The sequence below is a fragment of the Oculina patagonica genome, chromosome 13 (assembly GCF_052425735.1).
Source record: "Oculina patagonica isolate OP01 chromosome 13, crgOcupat, whole genome shotgun sequence".
NCBI classification, from domain to species: Eukaryota; Metazoa; Cnidaria; class Anthozoa; order Scleractinia; family Oculinidae; genus Oculina; species Oculina patagonica.
This window is the reverse complement of record NC_135770.1, coordinates 29,591,734-29,607,130: the sequence shown is the minus strand read 5'-3', so window position 1 is coordinate 29,607,130 and position 15,397 is coordinate 29,591,734. Positions and strand designations below refer to the sequence as shown.

General features: G+C 41.1%; 2 protein-coding genes across 4 annotated transcripts in view; both read left to right on the top strand.

The window, feature by feature from the left end:
• LOC144637269 (kinetochore-associated protein 1-like) overlaps positions 1-15,397 on the top strand; it is an 81,159-nt gene that overhangs the window by 34,182 nt on the left and 31,580 nt on the right. For all 3 annotated transcript variants that reach the window (XM_078496394.1, XM_078496395.1, XM_078496396.1), the window contains 6 exons: positions 415-526; positions 1,383-1,504; positions 2,280-2,351; positions 2,427-2,563; positions 2,962-3,024; positions 4,058-4,159. In XM_078496394.1, the coding sequence (XP_078352520.1) occupies positions 415-526; positions 1,383-1,504; positions 2,280-2,351; positions 2,427-2,563; positions 2,962-3,024; positions 4,058-4,159 (608 nt within the window). The remainder of the gene's footprint in view (positions 1-414; positions 527-1,382; positions 1,505-2,279; positions 2,352-2,426; positions 2,564-2,961; positions 3,025-4,057; positions 4,160-15,397) is intronic.
• LOC144635553 (uncharacterized) lies at positions 4,514-6,530 on the top strand. Its single transcript, XM_078494648.1, has 3 exons — positions 4,514-4,592; positions 5,145-6,296; positions 6,526-6,530. Exons 1-3 carry the CDS (start codon positions 4,514-4,516, stop codon positions 6,528-6,530), a joined length of 1,236 nt encoding a protein of 411 aa, XP_078350774.1.

Below are 15,397 nucleotides of genomic sequence, written 5' to 3'. Positions count from 1 at the left end.
AGTGAAATGCAAATGCAAAAAAATGATAACTTTTTATGTAGTCTGTGTTAATAGGAATACAATTATTCGTATGAATTCGTTGCTTACAGTTCAAACAAATTTTAAATTGAAGACGGTGTTTTTGTTTGACCTTGCCCTTGCAAACGTTTATGTTTAAGGCCAAAGCCGTTACAGTGTCTGCTGAGTTGAGTTGACTGCATCTATATACAAGATAATAATCTGCAGAGTTGTTCAGTACACTCACATGACTGCATTACAGTTGCAACAGAAAGATGTTGGCTGGGCTGAATGAGCCAGGCTTGGCATGGGACAAAGCCTCCAGACATACATGTGTGTACACAGAAAAAAAAATTACCAGGTGATTAAAGATACAGATTGCTTACTTGTATCGCATGTTTCCTTTTTGATATTTAGATTTGTTGTGTGACTGTTCTGAGCTGTGCAGGTGTTGTCGCCTGACAGACTGTGTATATTCACAGTGCGAGAGCGGAGATTATGGATTCTCGGTACAATCAACTCCACAAAGGTAAGGAGATTGTTGTCTTGTATTTCCATTTGAAATTGTCTAAAATCGTGATTATAAATTCTCAAGAAGAAATGCACTGAGATAATATGGAAGACGTGTTGGATGGAAAATTTCTTAAAGACTAAAACATGCGCTAGCCACCCACTCACCATCATAACATATTAGCTGTCCGACCGATGGTTGTTGGCCCAAGCGTCAATTGCATGATATCTGTTCTGTCATCATCTGATATTAAATAAGGGAAATTTTTTTCCCCCGGGGGAGGGGTTTTTTTTTTCCCCCCCCCCCCCCCCCCCATTATGGGCTTTTTATTTATAATTTTCCCAAAGAAAAGTTGAGTTTGAAAAAGGCAGGGGCGGCGGCCTGGCATGGCTACCAGTGGTTTGTGAGAATCATAATTTGGTCAGCAGCTCATCGTTCATTTCAGTTTATCATTCTCCTCTGCAGCAGCATAATCATATTCATCTTTGTCATTGTTGTGGTTTTCATCAACACCACTCTGAGTCATAGTGGTCGTCATCATTATCAGAACAACCCTCCAAGTTTATTTTTTCCCTTAGTGGCCATTTGGCCACCGACTGCTTAAATTTGGTCGCCGGTGAAAAATTTTAGTCGCTCAATTAAGCTAACGCTTTCACTCCTTCTTCTCGATTTTATTGCCAGTCTGGTGAATTCAGTTCTATTGTCGCCAGCTCCACAATTTTAGTCGCCATGGCAACTTAAATGGTCTTTACTTGGAAGGTGGCAGAATAAAGTTATTTGACTTCTTTTCAATACTATAGTTAATTCTTTTGTCTATAAGGAATTTCTTTATCTACAGCTCTATAAATTTGTTACCTTCTCCCACTATTTTCAGCTCCAACCAGGATGCATTTATTGAGTGGACATTTGGACAAAGGTTCAAAGAAGACTGCTTAGTGTTGGACTCCTTTGTTGCTCTTCCATTGGCTGCAAAGCTTAGCATGGCAGCTGTTCCTGGTAATGGTATTTTGCAATGCTATACAATTTTTGTGCCAGGAGCAGTAGTAATACTTCTAGTCACGACATACTAAAAAAACCTGGGCTCTTGGTTCCGTGAACTAGTACTGAGTAAAAACAAGTGTTTCTGCCTCGCATGACAATCATGTGCACTTGCATCCACCCTTAAAGAGACTGTGTCATGGCTGAGTTAAGTTTATTTTATTACGTTTTGTTTAATACTCGGAATGAAACTTAATGTTTGCAAAGAAATTATTTCTACGGATCTAAATGACAAAACCGTAGCTTCATTGCAACCAAATATGTCTCCCAGGCGTTATAATTTAAAGATGCAAACAAACAAGATCAACTTTGAAAACTGTTCAGCCCAACAATATTTCAAAAACCTATATCGCATTTTGTTTCAATCTTCGTCACTTTTGGCCATCCATACCTTTTTGGCATTTTGTGTGTTATTGAAATGTTCCTTCACTGTATTAAGAGGTTATTTCTATATTTCAACGAATTTGATGGTCATATCCCATGCCTCAATTTGGCTAAAATCTGTGACACAGTCCCTTTAAGTACATGTATGTGATGTATGTGTAAAGGCCGATGTACACGGTACGATTTTGTCGCATGCGACAGCTTGTGACACGCCTACGACAGTCGAAAGCGCATTGTAGGTTTAATTTACACGACACAATTCGTGTCGTAGGCCTGTCGTAAGCATGTTGCAATCATCTCGCATGCGACAAAAGTGTGCTGCTCTGACTCTCATTTGTGTTATAAACAGGGGATTGCAGTCCAGGTAAACAGGGACCATTCTACCAAAATAGAGTTGCTGGAAGAGGACACCTCTGCCAAGGTATACTTGTGCTTGGTACTGTGCTGAAGTCTTGTTTTATGCAAGTTCTAACATCTTGACCTGTGTTTGTTAAAGAATCAAAGGTAGCTGAAAGTGGTGAAGTGGATAATCAACCCTCGTATTTAATGTTGGCCAGTGCTACTGGAGTTGATGTTATACGACACTTGCAGGAAAACAGCTTGTGTGAGTTGGCTTTGCAGTACTTACTTCAGGTAAGCTGAGATGCATGACCAAAAACTCCTTCTAGGTTCTAAATAGAATAATATGGCGTATCATATTCTGTACTTTACTTCAATTTTTGGTAACATGTAACAAGTTTCAATTTGTTATTGAAGTCATTAGAAATGACTTCAACTACCCACTACAAATCATGCGCATTTTAATACTTTCACGCTTGTTTGATATGGCAGATATAACCTTCATTGTAACTAGACCAATACCTCCCTTTGGAGTGTAAGGCGCACGAATAAAGATATACTGTTACTGTTAGTGTACTTTTAGTCAGTCAGTCAGTCAGTCTCTTTGTTAAAGTGTCAATTACATCTAAAATTAAAACTGTAAATAGAAAAGTTAAAAAAGTAAAATACGATGAATGGTTTTATCTTTCTAGACACTTGGCCTTTGTCTTCAACACTTTGCAGCAAACAACATGCTTACATGTACTAAAGGAAAGGTAAGTGAGTGAGTGGGACCCTGCCTTTTTATTTTTCCATCGTGAATAACTTGACTACAGTTGAAAGGTCCTGCCTACTTAATATATTCACTTCATAACATTGTTTTTTCCAATCGTAACCCTTTCAATGCCAAGTTCAAACTACAAATACTCATTCTGATTGCCACACAATTCTTTCAGTGATCAGAGTATTTGGGACTACTTCAGTCTGTTTTGTTCCTTATGTTTTGGGCTTTTTTTCTTGGCAATTGCCTACGTCACATTCTTGTCCTTCAACTAGGCCATACAAGGGCGTCAATTTGAGACTACAGGATTGAGTAAGAACCTATTTCTGGCCGGGGCCTAGTGCAGAACTTAAAGGCCTGCTTGAGAATATAATTTACATTTTTTGAGGGTACAAGGATTGAGTAAGAACCTATTTCTGGGCCTAGTGCAGAACTTAAAGGCCTGCTTGAGAATATAATTTACATTTTTTGAGGGTACAAGACTTAAAAGGCTCAAATGTCTCATCTCTGAGACAGAAAAAAAACAGAATGTCGTATTGTTGCGCAAAGGCCTAATGGTTGTGGGACTTAATTTTGGGATAGGGAGGTCAAAGTTCAATGTTTCGTAAGGTCATTGTGTTGTATTAATGGGAAAGACACTTAACTCTCACCCCAGGGCCAGGTTGGTCAAAAGCCAAATAACACTAATCCAAGATTTAAAGTTGATTAAAGGTTCAATTTCTCTTGAATAAAAGTGTTTCTCTTGTATAACACTGTAAAGAAAAGTGGACGTCAAAACTGGAGGACTTAAAAATATAAACAAAAGAACCTCACTGAGAAGTTATAAACAAATTATCAAAATTTATGCTAATCCTGCGTTGAACAACCCTCCCCTGGAATGAACAGGTACCAGCGAACAGTTGGGGCAATCTGACAAATTCTGGGGAAAATCTTCAAATTCAATTAGCTAGAATCTCATCCAGGGCTTTCAGTAGTACTCTTAGTTACTTCATTTGCTTGTTATCACAACCTACATCTGGATCTTCTAGGCAGAAGAAAAAAGCAGTCATATTGAAAAGCAAAGGCTGGCTAAAATTGCTGCCATGGGCATTAAAATGATTCATGAGCTTTCTGGAAACCTCTTGAGAAAGGTAGGCACTTCAGAATTCTTTCTGTTTTTATAATGGTATGTCTCTTAATTCAATTCACTGGCAAGTCGCAACTTATGTTATATCTCTTTGTTCCAAGTGTTCAATTGTGCACTTTCTAACCTAGATAACAATTTACATCCAGTTTTTCACAACAGTATCTTAAATAAGGCACCCTTTATAGTATGTTCGAGTATATTTAGTTTTAGCGTTACACACATATAAGGTGGCGCTTTTGGCACAAATCGCGACAACTCGCTCGGCTCGCCATGGCTCGCCTCGCTCCTTGTCGCGATTAGTGACCAAAAGCGCCACCTTATATGTGTGTACAAAAATCGCGAGCGGCACCCAAAATCTATGCGGCTTGAGAGCTCACAAATCTCAAGCTCCATTGATGTGCCAGAAAAAATTCCTATTGAACAAATGTTTCTCATTGGTATAAACGCCAACATGACTGCTGCAAGTTATTCGAAAGAAGTTTTGCAAGCACTCTTGAAGGAAATTCGCGGCTTTAAAGAAAATCCACAATGGAACAACAATTTTTTATTGGCCCAATCCGATTTCAATGAATGGCTACGAGTGTGGAAAATGACCATACCAGAAGGAAGCCGAATCAGCAAAGACCTTTTTGTCTTTCAAAAGAAAACAAAAGGAAAGTTTGTTTATTTGGTAGAGAATGAAATAAGAGATTTGAAAAGCGTAAAAGTAAGTTTTGAGATGAAAATAAAATTTACAAAAGAAAATTTTGAGACTGGTGAAACACAAGAGATGGAGCATTATTTTAAAGAAAAAGAACCGCACGTTTTTAACGAAAATAATAAACAACAGATAAAACAAGATTTCGATAGATTTATTGAAAGAGCAAAAGGTCAAATTGAGGCTTGGTCAGAGCGCGGCTCAGGCTGGGTTATTGAAAGAATAACCGAAGCGTACGTCAATGTTGCACGCTATCAGCCATTGCGCGGAGGAACTTATTTGCCTCTCCCAGCCAATTTGGCAAAAAAGAAAGCAATAATCAACGTGCAAAACAGGGATAACGAATGTTTGAAGTGGGCTTTGAGAGCTGCACTTTTTCCTCCAAGGGACGGAAAAAACCTTCAAAGAACAAGCAAATACCCGGCCAACGACGGAATTAACTACAGAGGCATCGATTTCCCCACACCTGTAAAACAGATTGACAAACTCGAGAGGCAAAACAGCAACCTCTCAATTAATGTGTTCGGCTGGGAAGACAATCGTGTGATTGTGCACAGAATAAGCAAAAAAGAAAAAACCATTCCTCGTATTTGCCTTATTTTGATTGAGTCAGGATTAATTCAGCACTACTGTTTTGTAAAAAGAGTAAGCGCGTTACTCTTTGATCAGAGCAAACATCAACATGCAAAACACTTTTGCATGATGTGTTTGACCGGTTTCACAAGAGCGGACTTGCTCGAGAACCATGAAAAACATTGCAATGGCATGAACGGCAGGCCAACAAGGATCGAGATGCCGGAAGAGGGGAAAAACACCCTTTCTTTCCAAAATCATCACAAACAGATGAGGGCGCCATACGTGATATATGCGGACTTTGAGGCTTTGGTCAGAAAGATTCAAGGATGCGAGCGTGGGCCAGAGAGCAAGCAAAAAAGCTACACTGAGAAAACAGAACAGCACGAGGCATGTGGTTTTGCTTACACAGTTGTAAGGAGTGACGGAAGAAATGAACGGCCAGTGGTTTACAGAGGTGAAAATGCTGTTGAAGTGTTTTTGAACTGTCTTCAAGAGGAAGAGAAAAAAATAAGAAATAGTTTGTCATCGCCAAAACCTCTTGTGATGACAGCAATAGATTGGGAAAAATTTAAAAATGCAACTGATTGCCATATTTGTGAAAAAAGTTTGATAAAAGATTACTTTTTAGACTCTTTACCTGTATGGATAAGTGAAACAGGTAGAGTATACACTTATGATGGGCAATGGCATAAAAAATGTTATTACAATGTAAAGAAAGAACACGACAGTTCGTTTCTCATTCTAAAAAGATTGACAGAAGAAGAGCACAAAGAAGCTGCAGAAGAACAAGATGACTGCTTATGCTGTGGACAACCTTTGCTTCAGCAAAACTTCAGAGATGCAGTTAAGGACCATTGCCACATAACAGGCAAGTTTCGAGGAGCCGCGCACAACGCATGCAACCTTAAAATGAGAATAAAACCAAAAACGGACCAAATACCAGTTGTATTTCACAACCTTAGGGGCTATGATGCACACCATTTAATGCAGGCGATGTCAAAGCTGTCTCAATCGACACAAAAAGAGGTGAAATGCGTAGCCAACAACATGGAGAAATACATAACATTTTCATTTGGCGGTCTGCGCTTTATTGACAGCTTGAACTTTCTACAAGGAAGCCTCGATTCACTTGTAAGCGCAACACCGAAAGAGTCATTGAAAATAACAAAATCTCTTTCTTCACAAAATTTTGAACTTCTTTTAAAAAAGGGAATTTACCCTTACGAATACATGGAATCGTGGGAAAGGCTTGACGAAACAAGTCTGCCAGACAAAGAAAAGTTTTACAGCAAGCTAAACGACGAGCACATAACAGACGAAGAGTACGATCACGCAAAGAGGGTATGGGAAGCTTTTGGATGCAAAACGCTTGGTGACTACCACGACCTATACGTGAAAACAGACGTGTCCCTGTTGGCTGACGTTTTCGAAAACTTCCGAAAAATCTGCCTTGAGCAGTACGGGTTGGATCCTGCGAATTATTACACGTCGCCTGGCCTTTCTTGGGACGCACTCTTGAAAAAGACAGGCGTGCAGCTTGAGCTCCTTACAGACTCAGAAATGCATCTATTTGTCGAAAGGGGAATAAGAGGAGGTATTTCCATGGTTAGCAAGAGATATGCAAAGGCAAACAATCCTTATGTTGAAGGCTATGACCCAAGCAAGCCAAAAAAATACATAATGTACCTTGATGCAAACAACCTTTATGGGTGGGCAATGAGCAAGCCACTGCCAAAAAGTGGTTTCAAATGGAAAAGAGTTATGCCGACTGAAAAAGAAATAATGAGAAAAAAGGAGTTTGCAAGAACTGGCTGGATATTGGAGGTAGACCTTGAATACCCCGCAGAACTTCATGAAGAGCACAACAGCTACCCATTGGCACCAGAGAAAAAGAAAATAAGCGAGGAACTTTATTCTGATTACCAAAAAAAATTAAAAGATAAGCTTGATCTGGACCCACCAGACAGCGAAAAGCTTGTTTTGACTCTTGAGGACAAAAGTAACTATGTTGTGCATTACCGAAACTTGCAGTTTTATCTTAAGCAGGGCATGAAACTAAAAAAAGTTCACAAAGTAATGGAGTTCGAACAAGAATGCTGGATGGAGCCGTACATCCGGATGAACACAGAATTCAGGAAAAAAGCGAAAAACGACTTTGAAAAGAACTTTTACAAGCTCATGAATAACTCAGTTTTCTGAAAAACAATGGAAAACCTGCGTAACCGTGTTGACATAAAAATAGTGCGAAGCAATGAAACAAACAAAATACGAAAATTGATTGCAAGCCCATTGTACTCAAGGCATGTAATGTTTTCTAACGATCTGGTTGGAATAGACATGCGCAAAAGCAAGCTTATTCTTAATAAGCCTGTTTACACTGGGATGACTATCCTTGACAACAGCAAGATACTAATGTATGATTTCTTTTACAACCATCTGAGAAAGGTATACGGTCCGCGTTGCGAGCTCTTGTATACGGACACAGACAGCCTTTTGCTCGAGATCGAAACAGATGACATCTACGAAGACATGGAATGGAACAAAACTCTGTATGATACAAGCGACTACCCAAAAGAGCATCCACTCCATTCATACGAAAACAAAAAGGTCTTGGGAAAAATGAAAGACGAATGCGCAGGAACCCCCATATCAGAGTGTGTTTGTCTCAGACCGAAAATGTACTCAATAATTTATGGGGCGCAAACCGAAGACCAAAAAAAATCAAAAAAGCGAAGGGTGTAAAAAAGAGCGTTGTAAAGAAGCAAATTGTACATGAACAGTATAAGGAAACGCTTTTTAGCGCTAAGCAGTTATGGCATGGAATGAACATACTTAGAAGCGTGGGACATGAGATTTACGGAATGCATCTCAACAAGGTCTCGCTGTCGCCTTTTGACTCAAAGCGATGGATAGCGGATGATGGGATACATACAAATGCTTACGGGTATAAGCTCAAAACTTTTATAGCTTTTTTAGGGTTCGCTTCGCGAAGGTGGTAACTGTGTATTTGGAGGAATAACTAGCAATTCTTCACGCACGAAGCCGCGCTTGGGACCATCGTGTAAGTAATAAAGTACTGGCTGATTAGGTTTAGTAACAGACCTTTCAATGCTGTAGACTTTTAATGACCAAATCGGATCTGTTGCCCTTTTTACACCACCTTCCAGCTCGCCAGGTTGGTAGAGAAAGCGCACATTAACGAGAGAAGGGATTTTTTTTTCTTTCTTGCCAACAGGTCTTGTATATTTTGAGGACGGTTTTGACGAAACAGCCTTTTCTTTGATTGCTGCAGCTGGTTTCTTACCAGTAAGACTGGTTACTTCGTTGTTCAGAGCGGCAACAACTTCGGGTAGCCTTTTAACCCACGCTGTCGACCGCTGGCCAGATGGCAGGGTCAACTCGACACCGTACTGATAACCAAACAGGCGCTCTGCCAGTGTTTGATTAAAACGTTCAACAATAGCTTGATCTCTGTGGATATTAACACGCCCGCGCCTAATATAAGTTTTGTGAATTTCCATTTCTTTGGTAACAGCGCCCATGAATTCGCGCCCGGGGTCAACTTGCAGCATCTGTGGCCATTTTAGTGCACTTCGCCTGTAAATTGCCTGAAAACCTTTTGCAACCTCAGTTGAATCTTTGGAGGTCAAAGGCTCGGCCTCTTTGTAACGGCTGGCAACGTCAACAACAGTCAGAGCGTATTTGTAAACTTTTCGCCCTCGCGGCAGTTTGTCGTGTGGCAGAAAAAGAAGGTCCGCCTGGTGGACCGCGTTAGGAGTAGAAACATCGAATTTTGGGCGAGGAACGTATCGTGGTGCCGGAAGGTAGATCTGCCAAAGGGCCTGCTTAACTAGCCACTTTTTTGCAGCATCTTCGGAAACCTTGGCGGCCTCGGCTAATTTTTTTATCGCGGCAATTCCTTTCCAGTAGCCCTGGGGGCTATAGTAGACTTTCGAGATCTTTGCATCCATGCGTATACAAGAAAAAAAGAAAAGTTTAAAGAAACCGAAAGGCAGCGTACCCAAGTGCAAGCGCGCCAGCACCAACGAACATAAGTTCACCTTGTTTCTGCTGCTCGCTTGGCTTATAAAAATCAGAAAACTTGGGCTCTTTCGGTGAAATAATTTGTTTGTCAGGATGTGCCTGGTTGTAGAGTTTGAAAGCGTAGTCAGTGTTAGTGAAGTTCTGTTTGGCCTGCTCTTTTATTTCCGCGTTGGTTTGTATCCAGTCGAGGAGCTTGGTGCGGTCGCGAGAGTATTTAGCGTAAGCGGCCTGGTAAGCCTCGAGAGCTTTGTCGTGTCTTTCTTTTTCTTTTTAAAGCGGCGTCATCTCCGCCACCCAAAGCTCGAGCAAGGTAGTTGCCGCCAATGAAAGCAGCAGCGTTCAAGATAGCTCCGCCAGCCATAATCGCGATGCTTGCCATTGTGTGTCTTTGTTCTTATATTATGCGAATTTTTTTTTAATTGGTGGGGAGGATTTTCTGGTCCTCGAGATATTGTTTTAGTGCAATACTGCCTGTCATGACGGCTGTGAACTTTACATAGTTCATAAAACTGCTGCTTGGGTCGGATGTGAAGTTTTCTTTCACAACTTTTTTGGCAGCCCAGCCGATTCCGGCGGCTAGACCTGTAATGGTGGCTGCATCCATGAGTGTTTTCACGAGCTTGTTGTCGGACATGACGGTAGAACTTAGTTCAGTATAAAATAAAATAAAAACATTTAATTGAAAATTCATTGTTCCCCTTCTTCTTGAGCGCTTTCGTGCACTTTCACGAAAATATCTGGGTTTTTTGCAATCCAAACGATTGTTTTGACGCACTTTTCCGTGAAATTTATCCAAACCAAGCCAACCGTTGAAACTGCAGCAACGGTTAACATAAACTGTTGGATGTCAGGGACTTTCCACATTTTATTATAAAATGATGAAAAAATATTTAATTGAAAGTTTATTAATCCATCGGACGAATTCCTCTTTTTGGTTGCGGAATTTTCGATGATGCGCTGATTCGCTGCCGCTCTGCAGGAGCCTCTTGAGCTGGCTCGGGTTCTGGTGCCGTGCCTTTGGCTGGGTGGGTTTTGCTCTTGATAAAGGCTTTGATGTCTTCGCGTTTGACATAAGTTGTAATAATTGCAACGCCAATACTCATCAAAGAGATCCATTGATTTGTGCTTAGACCGCTGGATTCCGGCGGAGACTCGGTCGGAGCTGGTTCCGTTACGGGTGGAGTTACATTTCGCTTAGCAGCCGCAGATTTCTTTTCCTTTTCTTTTGCAATTATGGCAGCGGCCTCGACAGCAGCTTTTTTCTGTGCTTCACGAGCCTGTTTTGTTTTTTCAGCTGCAAGCTTGCCAGCAGCCACTCGCTTTGGATTTTTGGCAGGTTTTGTTGCAGGAGTTGTTGAAGTGACTTGTGGAACGTTTTCTTGAACAACTGCAGGTTCGCTCGGTATTTGTGTTTCAGGGTCCGCCATTTATTAGAAAAAATAATATATTTAAATGAAAAATGCTTAGCAAACTTTTTGGTCAGCATTTAACCCTTTAACCGGCAATCGTACATATGTGTACGAAAATCACCAGCAGTGATTGAAAAAACTCTAGCTTTTACATATCTGGGCACATGATAGTAATGACTGCTTTTTATGGCAAAGTGATAATTTTCATAGCTTTAAAAGCCAACTAACTGACTACAACTCTTGATTTATGTTGCATATGGTTGTTTGTTCAGCAGCAAATCTGAAAATGCCCGTTTTCTACGTAACAGGACAACAACAAAAAACACACATCTTTGCCTCCATTTTTTTAATGAAAAAATAATTCTGACTTCAAAAATATACATTTGCAGCAAACTTCAACCCTATTCCCTTCCGTTCACCAAGGAAATTTCCCATCAATCATTCAGCAGACTCAGCAATTACTATTCGATTAGAGCTATGCTTGCAAACCTGTAATTTCCTCGTTGGTGACCGAAAGGGATGCTTGGGAAAACAGTCATGGCGGCGGCATGAAAGGCTTCCTACCTTTATTCCATATATTTTTTATAAGTGTCGAGCCACCCAATCCTGCCGGCAAAATGTTGCACCGATTGCATTCTTTGGAAGTCAGAACTCGTCCAAAATGCCTTGGCAGGTCTTGGAATCCACCCACAGAACGGCCAGAGAGACAACTTTACCCATGAACCGCCATCTTTCGATTCGAATATTTCTGGCGTTCCAATCAAGACAAAATCATCTCTCACCTCTGGTTTCTTTCAGATGCTGGCCTCTACCCACCATTCTAGCTTAATGATGCCAGCCTGGGGGCTTCTGCAGTGAAAACTGACTCGAAAAATCACTTATAAACACAAAACGAGCCAAATCCAAGCCCAACAGCTCGCCTACGAAAGGAGCAACTGCCGGCTACTGACGTCACAATAAAAATTTGAGCCCTCGGTGTTTCGAAACAGCACACATTTTTACTTGAACTTCTTATATGCAATCACGAAGTTCTACAGAATGTCTAAGCCCAGAAAAAACCTTTAGAAAGTCACAGAAATCTGCCGGTTAAAGGGTTAATGAGCATTGTTCAGTAATTACTTAGCATTTTCTTAGCATTGCTTAGTAATTTACTCAGGAATATCTTTATGCTCGCTTTCTAGAGTCGCTTGTGGTGCTGTGCTGTAATCAATGTGCTTTGCCGTTATCAAAGCAACAGAAGCTGGAGCAAGAAACTTGCCGTATTTGAAAGACAAACCGCCAACAAGATTGGAAAGCTCGTTGTTGATGATGTAGTCATTTTTAAGCTCTTTTTGCAAAGCTTCAATATTTTTTAAGGGCACGAACAGACTTGCGGCTTTCGTAAAAAGAGTGAGCGCGCTGTCGATAAGATTTTCTGTGGTCTTGGCCCCAACATACGCTTCGTACCTCTTGAAGTACTTTTCGACGTCTTTCTCGGTCAAGCGCTTTACCTGCTCGTGAGTTAGCTGCACACCGATTGCTTCTTTAGACTTGCCTGTTGAAACAAGTCTTGCAAGCTGTTCACGTAAAGCTGGAATGTCAGGTCCCGCTGCTTGCATCTCTGACGGCATACTGCCTGGTTCAGGTTCAAGCAATTCCATTACGGACGTTTCCAACATAATTCGTTCACTTGCAGTGATATCAGTGGAATTTGCGAACGGGTCAGCCATTTATTACTCAAAAAAATATGTTCAATAAAAAAATTCTGTGCCGTAAGGGTGGCGATGAGAAATAACAAGATGCGAAAACTTATTTTTTTTTAGCTTTGAAATGACTTCTTTGTAATCTTCATGGGAAAGTTCGCCAGCGTAATCCTCAAAGATTGCCTTCGTGGTCTTGGCAGAGGGGGTGTAAAAGAAAACGATTGCCGCAACATTTTCGCGGAATGAGGCTGTTATGCTTGTCATTTTTTGAGTCAGCACCCATATGCTCAAGCCTGCGTGGCGAGCAGAGAAAGCAAGATTCACCAACTCCCCCGTTCGCCCTTTCACATCTTTAGAAGCAGCGCAGTCGTCGAGGATGATAAGCGTGTTCGCACCCTCAAAAAGAAATCTTGAAAGCTTTAACCAAGATTCAACCTCGTGCTGCTCGCAAATGAAAACAAAAAATCGAAGATCTTCCTCAGCAAAGCGATAATAAGTCTTGTTGTGCGCGAAAGTCGGGCAGATGAGCACGATATAGTCAAACTTGCCTCGGAAAGGGCCACAAAGCTGATTGACCACGTACCTTGTTTTTCCTGAGTTTGTTGGTCCCACAATGAGGGCGTTGAAGGGAATATTGGAAGGATCCATGTCAGAACAGAACTTCGTTTGCGTTCGTATATTATAAAAGCACAGATTCTAACTGCCTGTTAATTATGTTCATCTGGGCGTCGCTGATTACGTAAATGTGGCAGTTCAAATTACCTGAGCCGCTTGTTTTCCTCTCTAGCTCAAGCTGGACACCGTCCTTTGTGTTCACAAGGCGCTTGCCGCTTCCGTGCATCGAGTGGTCAGCCATGGAACGCAGATCAATCAGAAGGCCGAACTTGTCTTCTGTGTAAAACTTTTGCAGGGTCATGTGCTGCGTTTTATTTTTTTCTTTCATGTAGAATCTTTTAACTTCTTCCCATATGTCCATTCCTTCGATGCCGTTGTTGTACAGCATGTTTGGCGAGCCGTTGACAGTGACGCTTACTTTTGTAAGGTCTGGGTTAATGTACTTTTCCGAGATCCTTGCACCTTTGGCATATTGCTCTATAAAAAGTAGCAAGATACCTTTTAGGGACCTCCTCTGAGGGTTGACCTTAAGATTCAGACGTGTTTCGGATCCTTTTGCAAAAGTAACAACTTCTGCACGCTGAATGTGGTCGTAAGCGAACTCTTTGCCGCCAGTGTAAGCGCTGAACGCCTCATCTGCGATTTCCTTGCTTCTTATCATTTCGTACTCCAGCTGTATGTTTGTCAGCTTGTATTTCAGTTTTGTTGCATCTGAGCCTCTTACAACATGTTCGGCTGCCGCGAGCTTCAGTTCAAAAACAAGATCGTTGTATAGTGCCTGAGGATAAAATGCCCCGTGGTCAGTTAAAATCTGGTGATCCAGACGGATCCGGTATTTATTTCCATATAGCTCATTCAGCTTTTTTTCTGCTTCGACTCCTGAAGTTTTCTTATCGCCAGCATTTGAGCGAATTTTGTTGAGGTCCTCGCTCTGAATGCCCTCTGGCACCCTGTCGTCGCGCTCCTCCTGCGAAAGGAAAAAATCTTCGAATATTTTGTAGATGTCATAGCCAACCGTGTCCTGCATGACGGTGCCTTCGTACTTTACAACAAACTTGTCGACCAGAGCTCGGCTGACGTTGTCAACCAGAAAGTTGTTGGCATGGCCTCCGCTCAAGTCGATGTTGAAGCGCAGCGCCAGCGAGCCAGGCACAATGACCTCGTTTTCGTTCAGCTTTGGCACTGAAACATACAACGTTTCCTCTGGATTGGCTTCAGTGCGGTCAAAAGTGATTCGTTTTACAGCGCGCTCGGCTTTCAGTGCGCCGAGTATTTTCTCTGTGCGTCCCGGTCGAAGGTTGTCTTGAACAGCAGCCATCTCTCGATTGGTTTTATTGTTAAATTGAAAAGTTTAATTTGAAAATATATATAAATTACGTGATGGCAACAGGTGGTGGTGATTTTGGCTACGAGGACCCTGATTTGGACCGAGATCTTGACCACAACAGTGATAACGATGATGAAGAGGAACAAGAGGTCGACACAACCCGACCATTTCAGCCCGGGTTGATATCCACACCCAAACAAAAAGGTGAAGAATATGAAATGCAAACAATGCAGCACGAACAGAGCGGGCTGCCAGACACATCCTACGAAGAAACACCATTGTTACCTAATTATGTCGAAGACATAGAAGAAAGACTAAGAAATTTAAGAAGGAACACAAATACTTCATTATTGGACATAAGAAACGTTTCTACTAATGTTACGAGTGACATTTTATCACCTGAAGATCAAGAAAAAGAAATACAAAATGTAAAAGATTTTATAAAGAAAAGGTACAAAAAAGTGGATTTTGGAAAACTTGGGCCAATTCGTTTTTCATCAAAAAAACCAATGGAAATTGTTGTGGCAGGTCCAAAGGGTGGTGAAACAAAGATAGTATTAGATGACGGAAGCGGTTTGCGTTCTGATTTCTTAAACAAAACTTTCGTTAAAAAAGCACTTGGTCCAAAAACCGAAACTCTGATTTCACAGGAAAAAGAAAAAATACAAAATGAACGCAAAAGATTAAGAGATGCCGAAAAACAACTTAAAGAAAGACAAAAAATTGAATTTGAAAAAGAAAAAGCCGCCCAAGAAGCGCAAGATCTGAGAATCAGAATCGAGCGAACAAAAGCCAAGATGGATCAACTTGGGTCAAATGTTGAAAATGAATCAGAATTGCGCAGACTTAAGCAACTGAAAAAAAATCTTGAAAAGGATTTTGAAAACGCAAA